This window comes from Ruditapes philippinarum, unplaced genomic scaffold, assembly GCF_026571515.1.
Source record: "Ruditapes philippinarum isolate M1 unplaced genomic scaffold, ASM2657151v2 ctg6517_1_1_1_1, whole genome shotgun sequence".
NCBI lineage: Eukaryota > Metazoa > Mollusca > Bivalvia > Venerida > Veneridae > Ruditapes > Ruditapes philippinarum.
Genome location: NW_026852578.1, coordinates 4877 through 32746, shown reverse-complemented (window position 1 = coordinate 32746; position 27870 = coordinate 4877). Strand labels below are relative to the sequence as shown.

The 27870-nt window shown below is 33.9% G+C and overlaps 2 protein-coding genes across 2 annotated transcripts; one reads left to right on the top strand and one right to left on the bottom strand.

Annotated features, from left to right (window-relative positions):
* Window positions 1–347: 347 nt before the first annotated feature.
* LOC132717506 (uncharacterized) lies at window positions 348–19229 on the bottom strand. Its single transcript, XM_060700993.1, has 9 exons — window positions 19006–19229; window positions 13558–13651; window positions 13045–13203; window positions 9964–10037; window positions 7000–7332; window positions 6654–6782; window positions 4803–4907; window positions 2529–2567; window positions 348–530 (listed from the first exon to the last, which is right to left on the bottom strand). The coding sequence occupies exons 1-9, from the start codon at window positions 19030–19032 to the stop codon at window positions 348–350; spliced, it is 1143 nt and encodes a 380-aa protein (XP_060556976.1). The 5' UTR covers window positions 19033–19229.
* Window positions 19230–22144: 2915 nt separating this feature from the next.
* On the top strand, window positions 22145–27606 carry LOC132717515 (E3 ubiquitin-protein ligase TRIM33-like). The gene is made up of 2 exons (XM_060701005.1): window positions 22145–22273; window positions 25623–27606. Exon 2 carries the CDS (start codon window positions 25635–25637, stop codon window positions 26259–26261), a length of 627 nt encoding a protein of 208 aa, XP_060556988.1. The 5' UTR covers window positions 22145–22273; window positions 25623–25634; the 3' UTR covers window positions 26262–27606.
* Window positions 27607–27870: the final 264 nt, after the last annotated feature.

The window sequence follows — 27870 nt, the reverse complement described above, 5'->3', positions numbered from 1 at the left end:
CATTGGTACAGGTAGAACTTAAGAAAAATCCAACTTGCCGTTCTAGGTTAACCTCGTACGGACAGACGGACGGTTCAATTACTATATGCCCGGGGGCATAAAAATATGACAAGAGGATCAAGATCCTAAAGCCGCTCACCTGTCACCTGAACAATTAGTACTTCCAAAATGAACATTTAGGTCAGAGATAAATATAGAGATATGATATGCCTATAATCATTTAAATGTATCAGAATATCATTGATACATTCCCATTGCAACATCAAGTTTCCTAAAATGGTAACAAAGTCAAGATGCCCATATTTGGCTATGTATAATGAACCTGTGACCTTGACTTTTCTTTCTTTCTACATAAGCCTCCCCACAGAAGATATCACCCTTCTGCAGAAAGCACATGGTGCAGCTGTTCCTTCTAGATGAGTTGCGCAAACCATACAATACTGGTGGCCGCATGGAATCAGAAATGCATTCCGATCTCTCTCCATGCATATTGTACACTTGGGGGTGAATGACTGCCTGTTGAATACCACCTAAAATACAAAGAAAAAGTAGCCTTAGTGAATAACTTCTGACTAACCATGCATCAATTGCCATAATACTGTCAATTATTTCCTGACTCAAATATGTGACCTTCGACTCCACTTTCACATTTCAAAGTGTAGGCTTTGTCGGTTTTAAGGTAGACCATGGGTAATGGGCACTATAAGGAACTGTAAAATTGACAACATAGGACAGTTATATGTCTTCAAGGTCACCTGTATGCAAAATTTAAATAAAATTTACCATGTGGTTTATGAGTTATGGATATATTTCTGAACTAGAAGGGCTTATTTTCAGAAATAAGGAAATTCTAAATAATCTATAATATCATCATTATGAAAAATGTTTTCCTATTGCTCATTGTTAAGAAACAAATAATAACATTCAGGTAATGTAACAAATTACACAAGCAAAATGATTGTTTCGAAACAAAATGTTCTGAATATGAATAAAAATGCTACCCTACCCCACCCATTAATGTCAATGAGGTTTGGGCAGAAATTGAAAATTTGACTTTATTTCAGAAACTTTCAGGAAATCCTAGTTAGCCAAAATTTACAAAAAATTAGAAAGTTTTCAGAAAGATTCGTTTTCAATTTTATTTATTCTTGCCTTACAAAAAATTTTTGGTCTTAACTTTCGAACAACACTAGATTTTCACAAAAATGCAAAATTTGCAAGTTACTCACTGAATGATAACTTTCAAGTAAGATATTGTTTTTTGAGAATACTCCAATAAATAAATTCAAAGAATGCATAAAAACTGTCTTAGAAGTTTAGTGGAACAAGGAGTACATGTTATACATCAGATATTATACAGGAGTGATGAATATCCCCACCCATTGCTGGTGTGGAGGGGTATAATGTAAATTTCATGATATTTGCTAAGTTAGAAGAAAGATATTTATTACTGTTTCAAAAACAAAGTAAGTTTCAATTAGCTAGGTTGAAATCTTTTAAATAGTAGTATATTTCAAAGTTCCAGTGGATATGTGTTCTTGTTTCAGAGATACTAAAGTATTAACAAAAATTTTCAAAGACATAAAAGGGCAGAACTTTTGTCAAAATTCAATGAAAAGTTATAGAACATTGCATTCTGAACTCTCTTGTGACCCTTAACTCATAAACCTTTGAAATTTTAAGTCAAAAACCTGTTCAGGTCTCAGAAATTTTATAGTTAACATAAATTTAAAGATTTCAAGTAGAAAAAGGACATAACTTTGTCAAAATGCAATGCAGAGTTATAAAACTTGATCTACTGCTAATCCTCTTTGAGTCCAAACATATATACATTAAGTTTCAAATAAATATCTGATCTGGTGTCTGAGATATTTATGTTTTTCTAAATTTTATGATTTTTTTCTAATTGATAAAGGTCAATAACTCTATCAAAATGTAATTCAGAGTTATGTTGCATGGCAGAATGAACTTGAAGGTGACCCTCTACTTATATTTTAAGCTTCAACTGAATATCTTTAAAACTTTTAGAGATATTCCAAAAAAGAAAAAAATCAACAAAGGGGCATAACTTTGTTAAACCTCTGAATACTAAGCCAATTGTTGTCTGCTGTTGTCCGAATGGCAAACAACTTGGAACCTAACCAGACTGATCTGATTCTAAGCTGTTTGCAAAAGCCACATGATTGCCCTTAGCATGCTAATTAAAGGTTAAAGTTAAATTTAGAGTTATGAAATCTGGCCTACAAAAGGGTCGTGTCACCTTCAATATATATTTCAAATTTCAACACTATCTTGTTCAAAAGATATTAAAGAACTAAGAGCAGGACGGGACAGACAGAAAGACGGGACAGAGAGACGGACGGGACAAAGTGATTCCAATATAGACCCAAAATATGTGGGGGTTAATAATTTGGGAAATTTTCTCACAAATTGGGGACCAGTACAAGAAAAGCCATCAGATGCAATGAGAACTGTACAGTGGTTTTTCACATTCTGAAAGTGGTTTACCGGCCCCTAAGAAAAAATACATTTGCCCGAAGGAAAGTTGCTGCCCTGGTTGTCACATTCTGAAATTGATGAGTACATTTTAATACTCTATATCAGAAATGTATCCAAGCTAGGAAATGACTTGTTTTTGTTTTGTTTTCCAAAACAAATTTTATAATTGCACAAGCTTAATTGACATAGTTGTGTCTAAGTGACAACTGAAGAGGACTAACAAAAAAAAAATTGTCTATGGAGAAAAACTTGGTCTATGTAGAAAAACTTGGTCTATGTAGAAAAAGAACAAGGAGCTGTGAATTTTATCAGTCAGTAATTGGAAATGACAGGTATTCTCAGCAGCTTTGAAATTTACCTGAAATATAAATGCATTGGCCCAGTTGTTCAAAACTTTTGTTAAATTTTTAACAATGAAATCATAGTTAAATTAACAACAAATTGTTAAATTCTGTGTTAAATTTTGTTATTAAGCAATTCTGTTGTTCAAACATTGTTAACGTTAAAGTTCTGTTAAATTAACAAAGTGTTGTTAATTTTTTTGTTAAATATCTTTGTTAAAAAAATCAGTTGTTCAGAAAAAAAAAGCGTTATCTTTTTTTTAAAACATCGGCTTAAACAAAGATTTAACAAGAAAATTAATTCACCTCCATAGGTGAATTAATTTTATTGTTAGTGGCACAGAAAGTTGCTTGTTCCCTAATATTTTACCCTTGTCAACTCCAAAACAGTCACTTTTAACATTTTAACGCCATTGGGACATCATTCTCAATTATAAAAGATTCTAAACAATTTACACAGGAATTTAAGAAAGTCCCATAATGCATTTACTATCAATAGCCTCAATGTGGTATAAAAACAAATTAATTTTCATAAAAAGTCTGAATCTGTTCAAGTGTCATACTGATAAACAAGTTTTAAAGTAATATAATCAGTATTAAGATCATCTTTTAAATTCAGCATAAACAAACATAAATTTATTCCTGCCTGTGATTTAATTGACTTTCTTGAACTTCACTTAACGACTGTTTTGTCAGTTTAAATATTCACTTTAAATATCTTATTAAAATCATTCAATAACAAGAATAAAGATCAACAAGGCAAAGGCAACGTTCACAGGACCATTGTCTCATATGTTTATTTGTATGTTTTTTGTCTGATGTCAGTTTCTTGCCAAATAATAAATTGTCAAATGTGGTATTACAGTGTTACTATATATAGTTATAAACTGCCATGATCATCTGGAAACCAGAAAATATGTTTGTAATGCAATGGTTCAATACTGATAACTAACTGGATTTACACTCAGACAATGCTCACATTTTTAGTTTCCTTTAAAAAGAGTATTGTAGTATGTTTACAATACTGTTATCTTATACTGTTGTTTTGGGTATATTATAATTATGACAGAATATTATCATATCATTTAGATAGTATATGATATAGTTTCCTAAATTCATATTGTGATTCATACATTCATATTTTATACATAAAAGGACAAATCTTGAGTACTGAATACCATGCAGTTGCCCTTTCTAAATTCTATAGAACAACAACTGATCATATCAGTAATGTTGAAAAGTGTTTAACTTCCTATTATTTTTTCAATAGTCTGTCTTATGAACTTTAAACATTATTTTCATTTTTTACCAAATGTGAGAATTGATTTAGTCATCTATATAAATGTTATGTAAACCATGGATTCAAATATGAAGTAATATAAAGCTCCATGATTCACCATTTCATTATTTTCAATAAGGCCAAAATGAATAAAAATATGTCTCCCCTTTCCAACTCAAATAAAATAGGGTTTGGCATTTATGTAGGAAACTTCTTCTAATTTTCTTTTTTTATATGAGTGCATTAAAAGCAAGTTTTATATTTCAAATTTAAAGACATTGGACTTTAATTGTACATTATTCAATGATATTAATGTTGACAGTAACAGGTCATCATGCATTATGTGTAAACAGTGGAGTATTGATAATTTTGAGATCTAAATATTTGTACATATCATAATTTTGAGAATAATATTTTGGAAAAGAGGCAAATTCACTTTGTATTGTAGATGGGAACAGAAAACAAAACACATTTCTAATTTATGCAAGTCAATAGTGATTCTTATAAAATGTTAAAACTATAGTGCTGGTTTGGGTCAAAATTTGAATGTTGGGTCATTTTTTATTTCGCACTCTGCATTTGCGCCCAATCAAATAAAATGAGATAAAATTAAGTGCTTGCAAATTTTAAGTATTTTTCAGTCAACATTTCGCATTTTTTTGCATTAAAATGAAAACACATACTGTTGGTGTGCCTGAGTTTAAGAATACATCAGTGCTTCCAGTTTGTTCAGTGGGTGCAGTTGGTGTACCAGGTGGGGTCACAGTTGGGTCCACATTTATAACAACCTAAAAAGTGTTAGCATACATATATCAAATCAAGTCAAATCAATTTATATGCATATCATACACGATTATATAGAACAAATGATTGATTATATAGTAAATTTATGTCCCTGTCACACATATTTTGAGGATCAATCTAGTGCTGGTTTCAAATTGAATCATGTATTAATTGAATTATGTATTACATTTAATTAAGGATCATGTGCAACAACTTATCTAGAGCAGTTTGAAAATAAAAATACACCTGGTGAATTTAACAAAAAATAGTTATACAAATAGAGCTTTGAAGCATTCCTGCATTATTGATTGAATATGTATTTTTGTCTCATTTGGGTATTACAAGAGTGTTTTCACTTTAAATGTCGGATAAATTATTGAAATTTATTGTAATATTAAATAAATAGAACATAATTGGATTGTCTTTGGGATAATAACATACACTGGAACTGAGGAATAAATAGGGGAGTACGTCTGGTAACCAGAAACAACATACATGTATTTTTAATGCCTCAGTAGAGAGACAAAGTGTACACATATTCAGAATAAATGAAATAAAAAATATGACATTTTATTTGTTTGTGGTACTAGATATGACAGAATATATGTGGTACTAGATATGACAGAATATACTGCAAGCATTCGGTTAAATACTTTGAAGCACTTTAGACTTAAATATAACAGTCATGTTACAATTGCTCCATTGCAGGTAAAGTGATGCGAGGCTTTGGCTACATTACAATATTAAGCACTGAAAAACCTATATAGCTAGTTGCACTGTGAAACTTATTCCACAATGCTTTCTACCAGAGTCTGGCATCATTAATCTAAGACTAGAACTCTGCGAGTTGAATGTGTCGCCTTGTGAATAGTATAGCTGTCACTTTAAATATAGGTTATTTATAAACACCACTCTTACAAAGTACATGTAATTTATTGGCATTTGAACTGATTGTAACAATGTTACATCAGGATTGATGTAGCTTGAAAAGCTTCTATTGTGTAGGAGAATGGCCAGGACAAAAATAAAGTATAATAACTAACAAAGGGCAATAACTCTAAAATCATGTGGTACAGAGTACTTGTGCACTGCTCTTCTCTATGAGATCTATTATCCTATGTGTTCCAGGTCCATAGTTAAGGTGAAATGGCCCGGAAAAAATAAAGTAAGAGAGTTAACAAAGGGCAATAACTCAAAAATAATCAAGTGAAGGTACCTGTTTTTTTTCACATTGCACCTTATCTCAATGAGATCTATCATGTTAGCTTTGATAGTTTATGAGAAATAGCATGGACAAAAGTAAAGTATGAAAATTAACAAAGGGCAATAACTAAAAAAATAAGAAATGCAGAGTACCGGTTCTTGTACACTGCACTTTTTCTCAATGAGATGTATCATCCTATGAAGTTTCAAGTCCATAGCTTTTTATAATTTATGAGAAATGGCCTGGACAAAAATAAAGTATGAAAATTAGCAAAGGGCAATAACTCAAAAAATTAAGAAGCGCAAAGTAGCGATTCTTGTGCACTGCACTTTGGGCCATTGAAAGAAGCATGCATACCAAGTTTGGAGTCAATCAGACTTATAGTGACTGAGTTATGCTTCAGACAAGCTTTAGGGGACGCCGCCGACAGCAAAAGTAACCCCTATATATCGCCTTTTTCAACAGTTCCAGTCAATATAGATTACAACAAAAACAACAAAATAGACAAATGTACACTATCAATATTGTTTATGCTTGAGTTACTTACATCATTCAGATTACCAATGGAGTCTGATGTCACTGTGGCTGTTGCTTGGTGTTGCCTTGTATTGAACACAATTGGTGGCAATTCAAAATCAGAGTCAGAGTCAGAATCTAATGCAGACAAAAGTGTAGCCTTTATATGAAAAAAAAATCAGTTTATTACAAAAGTGCTACCTGTTTATGTCAGCAAAGTGTTATCTTTCCCATTCATGACTGCTAGAATTTGAGAACATTGCAGTGCTAAAAACAATAATTTGATTTTTTTTAACTGACATCATTCTATAAAGGATAGGCATTTTTTAGATAACGGCAGTTTTTATAAGTTTTCATTTGACAACACAAATACTTACTGCTTTTGATAGTAGATACAATCTTGGTTTTGTGTGAGTACTAACATACTCGTCAACAGTTACTGTTCGATTGATGATGTCTCCTTGAAAGTTACCCACATTGAATGTGAAGTTTCTCTGGGATCCTAGAGGGCTCTTCCCTTGGGGGAAAAACAAATCCTTCAATGTGTTTGCAACTGATGACATAGTTAACTTCCTGTCTAGCTTTATCATTCTGGGTCCAGAGTTGGGTTTATCTCTTGTTGTCTTAACCAACTGATACCTCTGGTCCTTGAAAGAATAGTTGCTCCATCCAACTTGCACAGACACTGTTCGCTCCTTTGGCTTAAATGCCTGAAATTTTATTTTATCTTTAAATACCATATGATTATGGTAACAAGAGGGCCATGATGGCCCTGAGGTCGCTCACCTGTATATAGGCCCCCCCCCCCCAACGTTGCAGGGCCAATTTAACCCAAGGGCTTTTATTTGCACAAACTTGGTAGACACCCATAAGAAGATGTTTCATGCTAAGCATCTAAGCTCTAGCTCATTGGGCTTTTTAAAAGAAGATTTTTTTTAAGTTTTTACTATACACATATAGTTAAAAACAATGACACCCCTGGGGCCGGGCCAGTTTTGACCCCAGGGCTTTTATTTGAACAAACTTTGTAGACACTTACTAGAAGATGTTTCTTGCTTAATATCTAAACTCTAGCTATTTGGGTTTTTTCAAAGAAGATTTTTTAAGTTTTTACAATATGCATATAGGGAAAATCAATGACCACCCGGGGCGGGGCCAATTTTGACCCCAGGTCTTTTATTTGAACAAACTTTGTAGACACTCATAAAAAGATGTTTCATGCTTAATATCTTAACTCTAGCTATTTGGGTTTTTATCAAAGAAGATTGTTTAAGTTTTTGCTATACACATATAAGGAAAATCAATGACCCCGGGACGGTGCCAATTTTGACCCCAGGGCTTTTATTTGAACAAACTTGGTAGACACCTATTAGAACATGTTTGATGCTAAATATCTTAGCTCTAACTCTTTTGGTTCTTTAAAAGAAGATTTTTTACGTTTTTACTATATGCATAAAGGGAAAATCAATGACCCCCTGGGGCGGGGCCAATTTTGACCCCAGGGCTTTTATTTGAACAAACTGGTAAACACCTATTAGAACATGTTTGATGCTCAATATCTTAGCCATAGCTCTTTGAGTTCTTTAAAAGAAGATTTTTTAAGTTTTTACTATATGCATATAGGGAATATCAATGACGCCCCGGGGCGGGGCCAATTTTGACCCAAGGGCTTTTATTTGAACAAACTTGGTAGACACCTATTAGAACATGTTTGATGCTAAATATCTTAGCTCTAGCTCTTTTGGTTCTTTAAAAGAAGATTTTTTAAAGTTTTTACTATATGCATATAGGGAAAATCAATGACCCCCTGGGGCGGGGCCAATTTTGACCCCAGGGCTTTTATTTGAACAAACTTGGTAGACACTTACTAGAAGATGTTTCATGCCAAATATCTAAGCTCTAGCTCTTATGGTTTTTTAAAAGAAGATATTTAAAGTTTTTTCTTTCGGTTGCCATGGCAACATTCCTGTGAAGTTTGGATGAAATTGGCTTAGTGGTTTATGAGGAGATGTCATTTAAAGTAAAAGTTTACGGACGGACGACAGACGGACGGACGCCGGACAAAAAGCGATCACAAAAGCTCACCCTGTCACTTTGTGACAGGTGAGCTAAAAATCAAGCACTTCAAGAACTAAGATGAGTATCACCAAAGAGGAATAAATATGATACAAGTCCTCTGGGCGGGATGGGGGCATTTATGATCCTAGGGGCACAAACTTAATAACTAAGATAGAGGACCTATAAATAATGCTACATACCAAATATGGGCTCTAGGCCTTGTGGTTTCAGACAAGAAGGTTTTTTTATAGGTTCACATTATAAGTTTATGTAAACATGATAACCCCAGGCCGAGCCAATTTAAACCCAGAGGCGTATTTTCAACAAATTTGATTGAGGACCAATAGGTGATGCTATATACCAAACATTAGCTTTGTGGTATCAGAGGAAATTTTTTTAAATTGTATTTTTTTTACTTCATGAAGCAGGAGCATAATTTTAAAAGAGGACCTATAAAAGATGCTTCAAATTAAACATGAAATCTCTAGGTCTTGTGGTTTCACAAAAGGAGATCTTAAAAGGTTTTCCTATTATAAGTCTATGTAAACTTAGTGACCCTAGGGCAAAGCCAATTTTGACCCCAGGGAAATTATTTGAAGATTTTTAATAGAAGACCACTAGATGACGGTACTCTGGGTCTTATGCCTATGGTAACAGAGAACAAGATTTTTGAAAAAATTTCAAACCCTTTTTTGACCCTTGCAACCTACTAAAGCAGTCAACTGAAACCATCTGAATCACTTTGGTCGAGAACCTGCCAAGGCTCATTTCTGTGCAGTTTAGTCAAATCCAGTCAGTAGTTGCAGAGACGGTCACTGTGAATAGCTCACCATAAGCACTTTGTGCTTAGGTGAGCTATTAAATCAAGTACAGGGGTCTTTTTTTATAATGAATGATCGGAGTTCGTGAATTGCAAATTTGACAGTGGCATAACATCACAGGAAACACCAAAAGCCTAGATACCACTTACTATGTTTTAAATTTTGTTAAATTGGTGACTGCCAAGCACAAATTTAAATATAGGACGCTCTAACTGCTTCACAGATAACCTGAATTAAAGGAAAATTTCTGATGTAACTAGCAATTATTAGACATTTCAAAAATGATTTAAATGATGCATGCAAAATATTTTACAGTTAATTAAGAAAACTGTCATTCCTTAACTAAATTCATATTGGCCTTGTTTTAGGGCTGAAGCCAGTCGTACAATACAACTGGCTTCAGCCCAATAACAAGGCCAATATTAAATCAGTTAATTAATAACATTATAGTAATAAATTGACCTGGTGTCTCTCTGCCTTCAGTTTCTTCTTCCTCAAATCTTCTATCAGTGTCATGATATTTTCCTCTCCCTGTTCTGAAAGTAAAATCAACTAGAGTTAATACTGAAGGTGATTAATACCCCCATCAGCAACTTGGACTTTTAAAACAAGGGCAACATTGTCGAAATATATGCCTGTCACAGAAGCTTTTGACAGACATGTGTGCATTAAAGATATGCTCTGGGCAATATCTGGAAACTATCTGGATATATTATCATCTCTAGTGATTTTTTATCTGAACTTTGACCCCTGTATGTAACCTTGACCTTGGCCGCAAGGATCTGAATTTTGGACACAACACGATGCCTCACAATAGTGAATATTTGTGCAAAGTTATATTGAAATACCTCTATGCATGTAGCAGTTTTGCTCCGGACAAGCGTTTTTCAATGACCTCTAAGTGTGACATTGACCTTTGATCTAGAGGCCTGGTTCATGCGCGCGACACTGCTCCTAATAGTAGTTAACAATTCTATGAAGTTTCATTTAAATTCCTCCATGCCTATAGGAGATATGCTCCGGACAAAAATCGGAGGCCGCACGCCTGCCTGCCCAGCCAAAAGGGGGAAATTATAATACGACCCGTTTTTCAACGGTGTATAAAAAGTGGTCTGAAGAAAAATTTGAACTCAACTTATAATTAACAAGAGCCATGTTAACATAGCCATCCCCAGCTAAAAGTGTTTGCTCATTGGAAGAATGTATATGAAGTAGAGAAGAATAATTCAATTTTAAGAAGTCTTTTGATAATGAAAACTGATGGCTGAAGTGATTATAAAAGGTATAGTTATCATTCTTGTGATCTTTAAGGTCTATTAACCTATGAAGTTTCATGTTGACATCTCAAAGACTTTTTGAGTTATGCTCTACTCAGGAGAAAAATTAAGTATGAAAAATAACAAAGGGCAATAACTCAAAAATTATGAAGTGTAGAGTTATCACTTTTAAGCACTGCACATATCCTGAGTGAAATCTATCCATCTATGAAAGTTCATGATCTTAAAGGCTTTTTGAGTTATTGTCTGGACAAAAACTAAGTTTGAAAAATAACAAAGGGCAATAACTGAAAATTATGCAGGTTAGAGTTATTTTTCTTGTGCAATGCACTCCTCCTCAATAAGATCTATCCACCAATGAAGTTTCCAATAGATACCTCTAATACTTTTTGAGATATACTCCAGACAAAAATGTGGGACGTACGGAATGATGGACAGACAGACGGAGACTATTTCTATATCCCCCGTTGCCTTTTCGGCGGGAATAACAAGTACTTTTTAAAGTATGCTGCCAATAAGGAAAATGAACCAAGGGAAAAATCTCTGCAAATACTGAAGATAGAGTTATGGCTATTGTACACTGCACTTCCTCTCATTGCGCTTGACCGTTGTATGCAGTTGCAAGGGCAATAACTCTACACTTACTATAGATAGAGTTATGGTTATAATGCACTGCACTTCTTGTTATTGTTTTTGACCATTGTATGAAATTGTTTAGAATTCCAACCAGTAGCTTTAAAGTTAGGCTCCAGACAAAGGAAAGTAACAAAGGGCAATCACTTTGTAATTTCTATAGAAAGAGTTATTGTTCTTGTGCACTGCACTTCCCCTTATTGTGCTTGACCATTGTATGAAATTGTTTTGAATTCCAACCAGTATTTTTCAAGTTATCCTCAAGACAAGGAAGTGTAACAAAAGGCAATAACTCTCTAATTACTCTGAATTATTGAGTTACATTTCTGGTGCACTGCACTTCCTCTTATTGTAGTTGACAATTGTATGAAATAGTTTTGAAAGCCAATCAGTAGTTTCCAAGTTATGCTCCGGACAAGAAAAAGAAACAAAGGGCAATAACTCTCTGTAATTACTTTAGTCAAGAATGAGTTATGGTTATTGTGCACTGCACTTCCTCTCAATGTGCTTGAATCATCATTTTATGAAGTTGTATTCAATTCCAACTAGCTGTTTTCAAGTTATGAATGCACTGCACAACCACTGGGTGACTCCTTTGTTTCAGGGGGTATAACAAGAATTGTCAATACAGGCAAACTGAATATTCCCTGTCAGTGGGCCATAATTCGCCTACACTTGAGGGACAAGAAATTCATAAATTACTGTCAGTAAAATTGGGCTGACAAGATTGCATTCATTATATGTACTATGTAGCCTATATATGAAAATAGAAAAGGGCAATTATTTCACTATTACAGGGATGACTTGAAATTCACATCTGCATATATATCATACCCAACCTCCAAATTTTGAAAGTTGGTTGACTTAAAATGTCCAGAATCAAGTTAGGTCATTTTTTTAAATGATTTTCATGTCTTCAATTGTTAGTATCATTACATATTTTGTTGCCAGAAGTTGTGAAGGAATTACTTTTGTAAAATTTTTGACATTTTTAGACAAGAAATAAACTGCCATTAATAAATTGTATGCATGCATTTGCCATTCATGATTTGTTTTCACTGATGCGATTTCAAATCCAAGGTCCAATTTGGAATATTTTGAACATTTTTTTGCTGTAAAACTTAAGTTGGTTTCTAAAATGTTCTTGATTTCTGAAACCACCAATTTCTTCTTAATTTGATAATTACGGAAGCTTGTATGTACCCCCGCTATAAAGACATGAAGTCGTCTCCCTCGACTTGTAGAACACAACAAGTCGTCAAAATTACCACAACAAGTTTATATATACCATGTGATTTTGACAAAATAGATGTCATCATGTCGCGATACGGCATCCCGACTTTCTTACTTAAATATATTTGTCTACTAGAAGTAACATGTATCTCGACATCCATGTTACTTCTAGTCGACAAATATATTTATGTTCAGGAACTACACTGCAGATTCTAGGAGTTGTAAACTTGTGATGGGCCTGAATCGCTCACTTATCTCCCATGAAATTGTTCAGACATAGTAAAGGTGCACATTCTCACCAGGTGAGCTAAAATGAGATGCAAAATTGCAAACATCATGGTGAATAAACTTAAATTAATCAAGAAATTGTGAATGTACCTATAGTAAGTTAGTAGCTTACCAGAAGCTGGTTCCTTTCGTTTGATGGACCATGTCTCTCCTTCCCCCAGACACATCAATTTTGTGTCTGGGGGTAAAACTGATAAATATTCGTCGTCAACTTCGCAGCTATCCTCTTCCAACACAAACATAGTATTTTCCAGCCCGAACTTCTGTTCACCTGTTGTCACAAAAAGATACATACACTTTAGAGTAATTGATGTATTAAGATTAAGTGATATATCAACTTTGCTACTAATTCATAGATTGTCTAACAGATCATTATCAAAATGTAGTAATGTTACAATACATTTTTACATTGGTATAGATTCATCATTCTTAGTATATTCCCTGATTAGTAAGTTTTTCTTTACGACATCTCTTAAGTTGGTTACAGACTTCAAAGACCTACCAAACTTGTATGTGAAGAAATCGCATGTTTTAATCTCATATCTTTTTAAAATTATTCATAGATGTTTTCAAGTTAATATGTCATGAAATGTTTCATTTACAGTCATTGGGCCTTATTACTTACATTTATATTTTAGCTGTCCGAAATCTTTTGCTATCACCCCTAGTGTCCTCCTTCTCATACAGTTTGTGACTTTAAATGCAAATGATGATTGCTGCTGAAAAAAAATAAACAGAGTTACAAATTAACACAAAGTATTAGGGTGCAACCCTCAGGGGGCATTTAATGTCCGCACCCTAACTACTTTAATTTTGATCAAGTTATGGAAGCCTTTATTTTGTTTGCAATCCTCTCCCTTTTTTATCAATATGTGAAGGTGTATTCAGTTACTTGACTTTGAGTCATAATGGTCAAAGCCAAATTGGGGTCAAGCCATAAAAAGTCAAATAGAAGTATTACTTATAATACAAGTATTTGTTTGTTTGTTTGTTTCATTTTACGCCTTTTTCCAACAGTATTTCAGTCATATAGGCGGGTAGTTTCCTAACCATTGTTCCTGGAGAGTTACACCAGTACTAAACTACCTTCCTCCCGCGCTAAACTACCAAAGCATCTCCCGGGGCTCGAATCCACGCCAGAGAGCTGAGGTAACTGGATTAGAAGTCATCGACTCTAACCCCTCGACCACGGAGGCGGTTACAAGTATTTGTTAAAGTGTTAAAGAGTTACCAATGTCCCCCGCCTCAGGGAAGTTTTATATGAAGCATACATTATATATATATATATATATAATAAAATCTTAACTTTCCGATAAAGCAAAAAAGCTAATTTAAAATTTTTCCTTACTTCGGCCTTGCGGCCCTTCTTCAGCAGCTTATATATATATATTTTCAAAAGATAAAATTTTGATCATTTTTTAAATCTGCAAATAAAACAAAAATTTTTTAAATATTTAATTAAAAAAAAAAAAATGAAAAAGGGATTAAAAACCTACCATTTAATTTAAACCTCAAATGGAGTACAGTGCAGTTTGTAGGGTGTTTTCTTATTATTGTGACTTTTTGGGCCCAAGTATTTTAATATCTTGATCTTAAAGAATTTAGGACCAGACCAAAATAACAAAAAAGAAATGTTTAAATGCTCCCTCCAATGCGAAAAAAAATTTAAAAAAAATTAAAAATTTGGGGAAAAACTGCCAAAAATTTTAAGAAGGTAATCATTTAAAAGTTTTTAAAGAAAAATTTTATTTATTGAATTAATTTTTTTGGAGTTAATTTTCACCATATTTCTGTTAACCCCAAAGTCGACCCTTTTTCTGCAATTTTTACCTTTTTTTGGAAATTTTTAGGGGATCATATTATTGGGGCCGTTTGCAATGGTTCATATTTCAAATATTTTGTTTTTTAGTCTTTTTTTTAATAAAAATTAGGATGATTCAATCTGGGGGCCTGCTGCTTAAATATCTTTAATTTTAAAAGTGTGATTTGCTTAAAAATTTTTTTTGTGGAAAAGTTTATTTTTTATTCGTTTTTAAAAAACTTTTTTTTTGAATTTTCTGGAAAAAATTATGGATTGGAAACAAGTTATACCCTATAATTTTTGTCAATCTTTGACCTCTAAGTGTTACCTTGACTTAGAGGTAGGGACGCAAGTGTTGCGCATGCCATGTAGTCTTGTTATAATTATTGTGACGATAATATTTTGTCCCAAGCATTCTTAAATCCCTTGATCTATGGCGAAGTTATGGAAGGGCACAAATTATACCATATAACAAACTATGTTAAAATTTGGGCTCTTAGTGTGATCTTGTACTTGACATTGTCTTATTATTATGACAGTTTGTGCAAAGTAATTTCAAAATCCCTTGAAATATGAAGAAATAATAGATAGGATATCAATATGGATAGAAAAATCTCTGAATATAGGGTATATTGTAAGATTCGAGCCAGCTTGGGTTTCCGCCCTGATTTTCAAAAAGTTTATGGGAATGGTGCTTTAAAATATGCTAGTTTGCAAGTGGGTCCATAATTTGTTTTACTACTTAGGATAGTCAGGAGTCAATTGAAAATAACCCTTGAGTGGGTAGGCCGGTTTCCGTTTTGACGGAAAAGAACATTGCTACTGTGAAAACGTTAATTGTTGAAGACGCACATTATACCATTCAAGAGATAGAAGAATTAAGTGGCATCCATTCTTCAAGTGTTTAGTTCTTACGTGAATGACTTGGGCTACATTAGATCTGCGCTATTTGGTGCCCCATTTGCTCACTGACGAGCAGAAACAAAGTAGGGTTAGATTTGCATCGCAAGTTATAGAACAAGAGCTGTCACAGGAGACAGCAAAGCTGTTTTTTACCTACAAGGTCTTTGACCTTGACATTTGACCCATTGACCTGAAAAACAATAGGGGTCATCTGCTGGTCACGAACAATCATCAAACCATAATTAAAGTTCCTAGGCCTTAGAGTTTTTTAGTTATTGATCGGTAACATTTTTATCTACCAGGTCAATGTGACCTTGACCTTTGACCCCAAAATCAATAGTGGTCATCTACTGGTCATGAACAATCATCCTACCAAGATTTTGAAGTTCCTAGGCCTTAGCATTCTTTAGATATTGATCGGAAACCATTTTTATCTACAAGGTCTATGTGACCTTGACATTTGACCCCTTGACCTAAAAAACAATAGGGGTCATCTGATGGTAGAGAACAATCATCATACCAAGATTTTGAAGTTCCTAGGCCTAAGCATTCTTATGTTATAGGTCGGAAACCTTTTTTACCTACAAGGTCTATGTGACCTTGACCTTTGACCCCTTGACCCGAAAAGCAATAGGGGTCATCTGCTGGTCATGAACAATTATCATACCACGTTTGATATTCCTAGGCCTAAGCGTTCTTTAGTTATTGATCAAACACAGTTTTTACCTAAAAGGTCAATGTGACTTTGACCTTTGACCCCAAAATCAATAGGGGTCATTTTCTGGTAATGACAAATCATCATACCAAGTTTGAAGTTCTTAGGCATAAGTGTTCTTTAGTAATTGATCGGAAACTGTTTTTACCTCAAAGGTCAATGTGACCTTGATCTTTGACCAATTGACCCCAAAATCATAAGGGGTCATCTACTGGTCATGACCAATCATCATACCAAGTTTGAAGTTCCTAGGCCTTAGTAATCTTTAGTTATTGATCGGAAACACTTTTAACCCACAAGCTCAATGTTATCTTGACCATTGACCACAAAATCTATAGGGGTCACCTACTGGTCATGACCAATCATCATACCAAGTTTGAAGTTCCTAGTCCTAAGGGTTCTTTAGTTATCACTCGGAAACCAATTGGTCCACTGACCGACCGACAGACAAATGCAAATAAATATATACACCCACTTCTTTGAAGCACAGGCAATCGGTGCGTGGCTTGAATAGTATACATGTATATGACCACGCCCACTTATTTTTTATAAATATTTTTTTTTTCACTAATAAAATATTTTTTCATTCAAAATGTTATTAAAATATCTTATTTTCAATAAATCACCAAAGGAAATTTGCTTTTAAAAATTTCATCCATATATACTATAAATATAGTAAATGTAGAAAAGTTCCTAGTCCTAAGGGTTCTTTAGTTATCACTCGGAAACCAATTGGTCCACTGACCGACCGACAGACAAATGCAAATAAATATATACACCCACTTCTTTGAAGCACAGGCAATCGGTGCGTGGCTTGAATAGTATACATGTATATGACCACGCCCACTTATTTTTTATAAATATTTTTTTTTTCACTAATAAAATATTTTTTCATTCAAAATGTTATTAAAATATCTTATTTTCAATAAATCACCAAAGGAAATTTGCTTTTAAAAATTTCATCCATATATACTATAAATATAGTAAAGGTAGAAAGGTTCGCCAGCGGACCTACCACCAGGCCTTATGTTACCTCCCAGATCTTTGTTAATTGTCAACCAATTTTCACCAAATAAAGTGCAATCTATGCAGAAATTATTTCTCTTTCGAAACATGTACAATATTAGTCAAGTTAGTATGACAAAAGATAGAATTTTAAAGCCAAAATGCACTTTTTGTCTAGGTCGGTCATCGCTTGACCGAACTGAAAGTAGAAGATTTTGAACATAAATCGATCTTTTTCTTAATAACAAACTAATGTCAGTGCATGCAAACAGTTGAAACAGAAAAGGCAGCTATAATACTATCGCTTACCCCTCCAAATTTAATCCAAAACGTCTGTAGGTAGGCATTTCAGTAATTATTTGCACTAACTTTTTAAATTTCCTGACATTACATGTATACAAATGCTGACCCGGATGTACGTGATGCGTACCCCTTTTCGCATAATAAAGATTGAGCGAAGCTGGGTACAAGCGGGAACCGAGCATGTGTACTTTGAATATCCGGATCAGGATTTGTGTACATGTACAATGTCGGGAAATTTTAAAAGTTAGTGCAAATAACTACTGAAAGTGTGTACCTATAGGCGTTTTGGATTAACTTTGGACCGGTAAGCAATAATATTATAGCTGCCTTCTCTGTTTCAACTGTTTGCATGCACTGACATTAGTTTGTTATTAAGAAAAAAATCGATTTATGTTCAAAATCGTCTACTTTCAGTTTCAGTTAGGTCAAGCGATGGCCGACCTAGACAAAAAGTGCATTTTCGCTTTAAAATTCCATCTTTTGTCATACCAACTTGTCTAATATTGTACATGTTTAGAAAGAGAAATCATTTCTGCGTAGATTGCACTTTATTTGGTGAAAATTGGTTGACAATTAACAAAGATCTGGGAGGTAACATAAGGCCTGGTGGTAGGTCCGCTGGCGAACCTTTCTACCTTTACCATATTTATAGTATAGATCATCTATATGGATGAAATTTTTAAAAGCAAATTTCCTTTGGTGATTTATTGAAAATAAGATATTTTAAAAACATTTTGAATGAAAAAATATTTTATTAGTGAAAAAAAAAATATTTATAAAAAATAAGTGGGCGTGGTCATATACATGTATACTATCCAAGCCACGCACCGATTGCCTGTGCTTTGAAGTGGGGGCATAATAAATTAAACACTGGAAATACTTATATTCTATAAATTAATTGCATAAAATTAAATGTCATCAATCTTATCTGTTTTGTTATTACTTTTGCTAACCAGCTAAAATAGGCCCAGTGCTCGAACCATTCCGGGCTGTAGGCCCCCTAGTCACCCCGCAAATTAATCTGTAAACAATAAAAATAAATAAACAATAGTAGGGCCGAAACGTCCCACGGGAAAGGGCCGAAACGTCCAGGTGACGATTTTTCCACTGGGGCCGATTTTATTTGGGGCCGAAACGCCCCGTTTCCTCTAGACTCTATTGATATGTTCGATGGGTGGGGAATGAGGTTTTGACTTGTTATGCGTCTATGTTGACTAGATTTGAACTGCATTTTCAGAATTCGCAATGCACTTAATAAATATAAATATGCCGGGATTTAAATTATTATTTTATTAAATAAAATTTGCAACTTAAATGCAAGTATTCTATCAATAAAATCTACCCACCTCAGCTATAGGTGCTCCCTCCGCCATTTTTACCCGCGCAAAGTTCTGTGCATGATGTCATCAATACGTAGAAGTTTAAAAGACGCCGAAATTTAAGCGATTTGATTTTCGTCGTCAAAATTTTCGTCGTTCAGCATCTCATTTGTCGATGAAATTATGTTGTAAAATTGCGTTAATAAATCGACATGATCACATGCCTTAAAAACTTTGTTGTCATATTTTAGGCAGCTAGACACCTCACCCCCCAGACACTTCACCCCTCAAATTTCGAAGACACTTCACCCCTTAAGACACTTCACCCCCCAAAATCGGTAAGACACTTCACCCCTCATCCAATTTTTTTCTATAAAGTAAATAAAACAAGTTTTCAACTACAAAATGCTTATATATGTTTATATTTATTATTTTTAGTATTACTTGATTAAAAATTTTGCTTATTACCTTTATTTTAACTAAGTTTAAAGCTGATATAGGTTAATTGGTTGTATTGCCAAATGATATATCACAGTACTTTCATCCATTAAGTGTTTATTGCATGTCACCTTGTTAATTCAACATGTTGATTAGTTGTTTATTCAACGGTTATCTCACAATTGTATGTCGACATCCATGTTACTTCTAGTAGACAAATATATTTATGTAAGAAAGTCGGGATGCCGTATCTCGACATGGTGACATATATTTTGTCAAAATGTCATAGTATATATAAACTTGTCGTCGTAATTTTGACGACTTGTTGTGTTCTACAAGTCGAGGGAGAAGACTTCATGTCTTCATAGCGGGGGTACATACAAGCTTCCGTATTATAGCTTTTTCGTCTTGTCGCTAGCGACAAAACGAAAAACGCCAAACGGCGCGTTGTCGCACTATCGTCTTCTCGACCTGTCTCTAGCGGAGCCCGCCAAAGGTGCGATGTCGTACGGCGCGTTGTCGCGATGTCGCCCTGTCGTGCGCCTTATAAGCCAGTCCTTCGATTTGAACCGAGCGACAATGTGACATCCCGACAACACGCCGCACGACTACGCACCGTTTGACGTACATTGTTAGCGACAGGGCCAATCTCCTACGCAGTGATCTCCCCTTATCAGTACAGAGATCACTGCCATCACAAACATTTTTATCAATATCTTGATATTTAAAAATAATTTAGCGAAAATCTTCTCGCAAAAACAGTCCGACATGTATATATTCCACTACTCGGCAGTCAGATTTATTTGTATACTACGCCCTAGAGTATCGACATAGCTAAAAATAGCATTTTCATTGATTAAAATGATATTCATCCGCGAAATTTGTGATTGTAACCTCATATTTCTATTGACTAATCTGAACTTTCAATGTACTGTAATTCGTTAAATGCCTACATTAAAAATTATTCTGTCTTTTAAATTGCTGGTTTTTAAGCAGTTTTGAGTAAGAACTACTTTGCGTTGTTAGGACTGTTAGGAAATTTTTTTGTTAGACCGTGGATGTTAGCTATGTATTTACTGATCTTGCGATCAGAAAATACAAAAATACTATTTATCGCCTAAACCACCATTACCTATTACTACCTGATACCCATTCACTACATCATAGCGTACAGGTTAACTGCTCGTTTCATTTGATCTCTCTCATTTGATCTCTCTCTCTCTCTCTCTCTCTCTCTCTCTCTCTCTCTCTCGCTCCCTCCCTCCCTCCCTCCCTCTCTCCCTCCCTCTCTCTCTCTCTCTCCCTCCCCCCTCCCTCCCCCCTCCCTCCCTCCCTCCTCCCTCCCCCTCTCCCCCTCTCCCCCTCTCTCCTCTCTCCCTCTCTCCCTCTCCCTCTCTCTCTCTCTCTCTCTCTCTCTCTCTCTCTCTCTCCCTCTCTCTCTCTCTCTCTCTCTCTCTCTCTCTGCACATACGCTTGTTTGACTCCTAGAGTGGCACTTTTGTTTTAAAGAAATCTAAATTTAAAATACTACTTGGATTTAAATTCCTCGTGAATTTCACACACACAAGATAATTTTAAACATAAGGCACAATATGCCTATTACTTATAAAGAAAGGACAAGCAAATTCATAATAAATTTAATAATATTTAAATATTGGTTTTAAAGAATGTGAGATGCTTGTTACCTAAAGAAAGTAATGATAAATGTGAAATAATTTGTCATAAAAGTAGCAAAATGTAAACAACGTAATATTTTGACTTCAATACAATATACTAATTTCAATTTAACTGTACTTATTGCCAAAAAGCAATTGATGAAAAAGATGGTACATGCCATTGACAAATGAGTAACTTTTTGGATACTGTAAAAGTATACCAACATTTAAAAACAAACTAAAGCATTTCTAAGGCATAATGGGCCTTTAAGTTTTAAACATGTTTGCATTCAGCAGAGTTAAAGCCTACTGAATAATAAGCAATGGAGGAAAATAGATATAAACAAATTTGCCAAAATTATTGAAAATGTTGCACTTGGATATAGAATAAAAATACTATTAAGATATGTTTGATTACTGCTAAAAATATTTTGCATAACATTTTTACTTTTAAATTAACTTTCAGCTGTGCAAAACATCGCATATCTGAAAATGAAACAATATTACCATTACGAGTATATGATTATACATAAGAAAAAAGAAAAGAAAATTGTAATTAAAAAATCTGCACAACCGATATCATAATGGTTAGACAGATATCGTGTTCGAATTATATTGGAGAATTTGTTTATTTGCTCAGTTTCAGTTTCAGTTTCAGTTTTTATTAAACCAAGGCATATAATATGCAACTGGTTATAACAACAAACAAACAGAAAAATAACAGTCAAAAATCACTAGTATCACAATATAAAAATACAAATATGACTAGCTTAATAAACAAAAAGGAGATCATATTGTTCATTTCAAGTTCTGAATTCAATACGACATGTATTTTATATTGTAACAAATGAGAACGGAGAATGAGAAGTATTACTTATCTAAATTTTAACATAATGTTTTTACAAAATAAAGATAATTTTAGAAGAATATTTTTATCACAACTATTCATCAATGTGTCAAGTTTAAAAATATTGGGATGAGTGTAAAACCTGGGATGAAGAGATTTACGTCTTATGTCATTAAAGTACGAACATTCAAATAAGTAGTGAAATTCATCGTTTATTTGCACATTTGAAACATGTAGACGGTTTAAATTTTGATTTGATTACAATAAAACTTCCGCGTTCCGACAAAATGGCGATGAAGGGCGTTTGTGTAGGAGAAGTTATCCCGATTTAAATAAAGGAAAATACATTTTTGAGGTATTCATATCTTGTATTTATGAATTTTTCATTAGGAAGCTTTCAAAAGTAATCATGTGTTTATATTTAATCTTGCATGAAACTTACACAGAAAGTTAATGTATATTGATATCAAACGAGGTCGAGTCAACATGTTGATACTTGAAAAATTAGAATCCTTATATCTAACAAAACATAAAACTTTATTTGTGCATCTCATATCTTATTGTATTTTGAGAAAAAAACAAAGGAAAATACTAGTAACATACAACCTTATAAATATTTTTTTCAGAAATGTTCTACAATTATGATTGAAAATACATGTATGTCTGACAATCTTTCAATTTAAAAATGCCTACAAAAGTAGAATTATAATCCTATTCGAAATAATGTCAAATAAATGTTCATGATTTTGTACTTTCGGTTTCTACAACCACGATAATGAACTGTTAACTTTTATATCTATGTAATTTAGATGGATGTTTACTCAATATATTGGATTAAACTTAGTCAACAACTTCAAGTATTATATAAATATTGTTTACATGCATAGGTTAGACCAAAAATACCGTATCCGTTCTTTGTAATCTTACTATTGTGTTTAAGGTTCTTAGGCCGGCCTAAAAGAATTGTTTGTTTCCGGTGTCCCTACCTACCCTATTTTTTGGCTAATTATCTCGTGGCCACGAGATACTATGTCGTGGCCACGAGTTAATAAGTCGTGGCCACGAGATAGCTAAGTCGTGGCCACGAGATACTATGTCGTGGCCACGAGTTACTAAGTCGTGGCCACGAGATAGCTAAGTCGTGGCCACGCGATACTATGTCGTGGCCACGAGATGCTATGTCGTTCCCACGAGTTACTAAGTCGTGGCCACGAGATAGCTAAGTCGTGGCCACGAGATACTATGTCGTGGCCACGAGTTACTAAGTCGTGGCCACCAGATAGCTAAGTCGTGACCACGAGATACTATGTCGTGGCCACGAGTTACTAAGTCGTGGCCACGAGATAGCTATGTCGTGGCCACGAGATAAATAACCAATCAGATTACACCATTTATATGAATTTCCCTAATTAACTAGACATGTGCTATAGTACAAGGATGTCCCTACTTCACCAGTCTGTAAAAGTGCCATTTATACAATTTATTGACTGGTCAATAATGTTACATTTAGCGTCACTATGACACTGATCATTGACCTCGGAATTATTAAATGTCATCTACGGATCAGGTGAAATGATCTTCCTGGGTTATACAAACCATGGCTTATCCCTTCTGAATTATTCATCAGACAAGGATTTACCTCATAGGCTATCTACTGTCCATGGGCAATGTCCCTTCCAAATAAAATAAACTAGGACTTATTCCTTCTCAGGTTATCTGGCTTAGCTATCTCGTGGCCACGACTTAGCTATCTCGTGGCCACGACATAGTAACTCGTGGCCACGAGATAGTATCTCGTGGCCACGGCTTAGCTATCTCGTGGCCACGACTTAGTAACTCGTGGCCACGACATAGTATCTCGTGGCCACGACATAGTATCTCATGGCCCAACTTAGCTATCTCGTGACCACGACTTAGTAACTCGTGGCCACGACATAGTATCTCGTGGCCACGATGTAGTTACTCGTGGCCACGACTTAGTAACTCGTGGCCACGACATATATCTTGTGGCCACGAGATAAATAAAAACACACACACATGTCACCTTTGTGCCACCGTACTTTTCTGTTCAATAGTCGTGTTAAAAGTTTGTTTAATTTTGGAATTTGAATATTTCCCAAATAAATTATGACAAACATGGTCTTTTAGGTTGAGATTTACATTTTCTTTGTTCGCATTACATGATAATGTAATAGTGTAATAATACTAGTAACTTCACTCTACTTTATGAATGTAAATGTCTTGCGAGGACATTCGTATGTAAAACATATATCGCTAATTCTACTTATTCTAATAATATAAACCTTGTAATGTATAAAAAGAGGATACTCAAAATTTTTTCTATAAATACAGTATCAATTTTCACAGTGTGGTATGAAAACATGTATTTCACGAGTGGCGGTAACCCAATGTGAAATATGGTAATTTTGATATCACATGATGATAATAAATCCTGTTGATTATGTACTTTTAAAATAAATATTGAGAAAAATTGATGAAATAAAATGCATATGTTCATTTTCCGTAATTTCACTGTAAAAATTTATTTTTCACTGCAGTGAAACATATTTTCCGTATTTTCACTGGTGTCTTGCCGAACTACTATGTTTCTAAATTCTGCCTTTACACAAAATTCAAGGGGGAAAGTCTTTCAAATTTTTATGTAAAAAAAAGAAGAAAAAAATGTATATAATAAACAGATAAGTTAAGTTTTTTTCTATAAATACAGGATTTATTTTCATCTTGTGGTATGAAAATTATTATATATCACTCGTGACTACCATCACTCTGGGAATATTTATTTTCACTCAGTAAAAATAAATTCTGTATTTATTGAAAAAAACTTGAATAACTTCTATATGAATAGAAAAGAACTTGAATTTTCTGTTTATTATTTATGTGTTCCCTTTTTTGACCTTACAACTCTGAAGACTTCTCTTCTTTAATTTTGTGTATTGGTCGAATTAAGAAGAAAGTAGTCGCAAGTTTTCAGAACAAAATATGGAAAAATATGTTTCACTCAATACAGACAATGGAAAAAAAGAAAATACGCATTTTATTTCATATATATTTCTCAAGACTTCATTTAGAAGTATGTAATAAAATAGTATCTTGTTTCAATATGAAGAGTGTGTTCCAGTTTGTTTCGCGTTTATCAATTTCACTAAGGAATTTTACAATGTTATACAATTTTAATAAACGTTTTGATTATTTTTATGGACACATGTAGTGTCACGTTTCTTTCTTCCCTTTTTTTCCTGGCTATTTACGTAATTACGCATTTCATAGGCCCGGTATAATTCTTTGGAAAAACAACAACAACAACAACAACAACAACAAGAAACACCTTAGTTGTATCAATAACACTTTTCATGCATTACGATGACTGACTATTTGATTACCATTTAAATGTAGTTCTTTTTTTTAATCTTTGCATTTATTGTTATTTTTAATGTTTGAAATTACGAATGAATCAATTGTAAATCCATGTATGTGTTATCAGGTTTATATTAATTGATTGGTGAGATTGACATACTACTTGACAACTCAGGACAATGAATAAAGAAACTATTAATCTAAAAATAAGAAGTAAGATCGTTGTATTTTGTATAATTTGTTTATTTGTTGTTAAAAGTTGGTGCTTACATCCATTATGGTGCTAACATCCATATTATTTTGAACTGTCATTAATAAATAAATTTCAGAACGAACCAACAATGGAAGTTCCTGGTAAACCAAAAAAGACATTTTCTGTTTCACTGGGCTCTGATGAGGACTTTCTTTTGTTCTGTATCCCGTGTGATAGAGATGGTGCCCGGGTACCAGCAAAAGGTTATTGTTCAACCTGCAAAGAACATCTATGTGACACTTGTTACAAGCACCACAAGAAACAAACTCCATCACGTCATCATATTCTACTAGATCAAGACTCTATGCCAACTACACCAAGCGTTCCAATCGTAAAAGACGAATTTGATAGTTGTGATGATCATGAAAACGAACAACTGAAATTCTACTGCAAAGATCATGACACCGTTGCTTGCAGTGTTTGTGTAACGCTGAAACACAGGTTATGTACTGTAGACTACATACCAAAACTCTCGGAGCATATTCTAGACAGTGAAGAGCTTAATGAAATAATGGCAGAAATGAAAGCACTGGAGGATAATTATAACTCACAGATAAAGAGAATAAAAGATGAGATGAAAGCTATTTCTAATCAAAGCACAGAAGGCGCTGAATTTGTTTGGGTCTCAGAATGTAAGAAAGGTGCAGGTTGTGAGATTATATGTTTAGTGCCACCAATGCTTTCCAGCGTTTTAATTGTAGTAAATTGGCTATAAGACTAATTGCAACACTGATATTCAATCCAATGTTTATTTGACTTTAACAATTTAAAAAAATGAGTTACCTTTACTGGGATTTGAACTCCAGACCTCTCGCTTCTTAAGCGAGCCCGAAAACCCTTCAGCCACGGTTAAATTTATATGTGAACGGCCTGAAGAAAACCAAATTATTCTAAATTAGGGCTTGTAACGACTTTTAACTGTTGTTTAACACAGATGTAAATAATCCTGAAGCTTACTATAAGCATGTATATTTATAAAGAATCAAAGGGCTTCAAGTTCTTTGGTATTTTCTGATCTTTGCAATCTAAATCGTACTGTATATCTGTATGCATTTTCCTGTATAAGTTTATTTTTATGTATTATAATTCATTTTGTAAGGCACATACGGAATTCTGCATAACTAGAGTTGCATCAAAAAATCATTTATGTACTTTTTTTTACGACAGCCACACTTTATCCTTGTAAATCATGGCTACTTCCTTAACAAAAACAATTAAAAAAAGAATTTAACAAAAAAAAAATTTCCTCGACTGGGATTCGAACTCGAGACCTCTCACTCACTAAGCGAGCGCGTTACCACTGAACCACGGAGAAGTTATACACAGACTGTCTGAATAATATCAAGTCATTCTAAATTTAGAACTTCCATTGCATTCAGGTTTGTAATCCTTATTAATTTCGAGGTATTTTGTTCAGGGTAAACCTGTTGTTTAAAATTGAAGTAAATATTTTAGCGAAAATCCTCTCGCCCAAACAGTCCGACATGTAGAATCTATATATATTCCACTACTCGGTTTGTGTAGTATTCGGTAATCTACATGGCTAAAAATAGTATTTTCATTGATAAAATCATATTCATCCGCGTAATTTGTGATTGTGCATTTATTGACAATTCTATAAGCCAACGCTATTGTTTAACTTTAAATGCGTTGTAATTTGTTGGATACTTGTAACAAAATAAAATATTTCTTTCTTTTAAATCGCTAGTTTTAAGCTGTTTTGAGAACTACTTGTTGTTAGGTTTGTCATAAACTTCTGTGTCAGAGATTGAATGTCCGCTTTGTATTTAGTTATTTTCGATCAGAAAATACCAGAAAACAATATTAGAAATCTTCGACCATTCGGGAATTACTTTGCTTGAAAATTGATGCGCCTGTCTTTGACCATCTTTACGCAGTGATCTCCCCTGAATTTTTCGGCTTTAGTGTACATACAAAAGGGAAGTAACCGCTTCAAAAAAGTGGACTACTTTCGGCATTTGCAATTAAGAACATTAGACTCTGAAATTTCGCTACCATTATTTGTTTGGTCTGACGACCCAAACAAATAAAAACCACGATGACGTAGTAAAGGCGATTCATCAATTCAGAAAAGAAATAAATACACGTCTAGAAGAAATGGAGAAACATGCTGTTAAAGAAGCTGACAACATACTTCTTAAACAACAAACGAATCTAAATGATTTATCAACAGGTGTACAAGAAATCACAGATAAACTAACTGAAAAACGAAAACGCATTGATAACCTGATACCAAGAAAATGCCTTGATAAGCTGTTTGTTGAAATGAAAGAAACAAAGAAACGAGTTGAAGAGATGAGGAT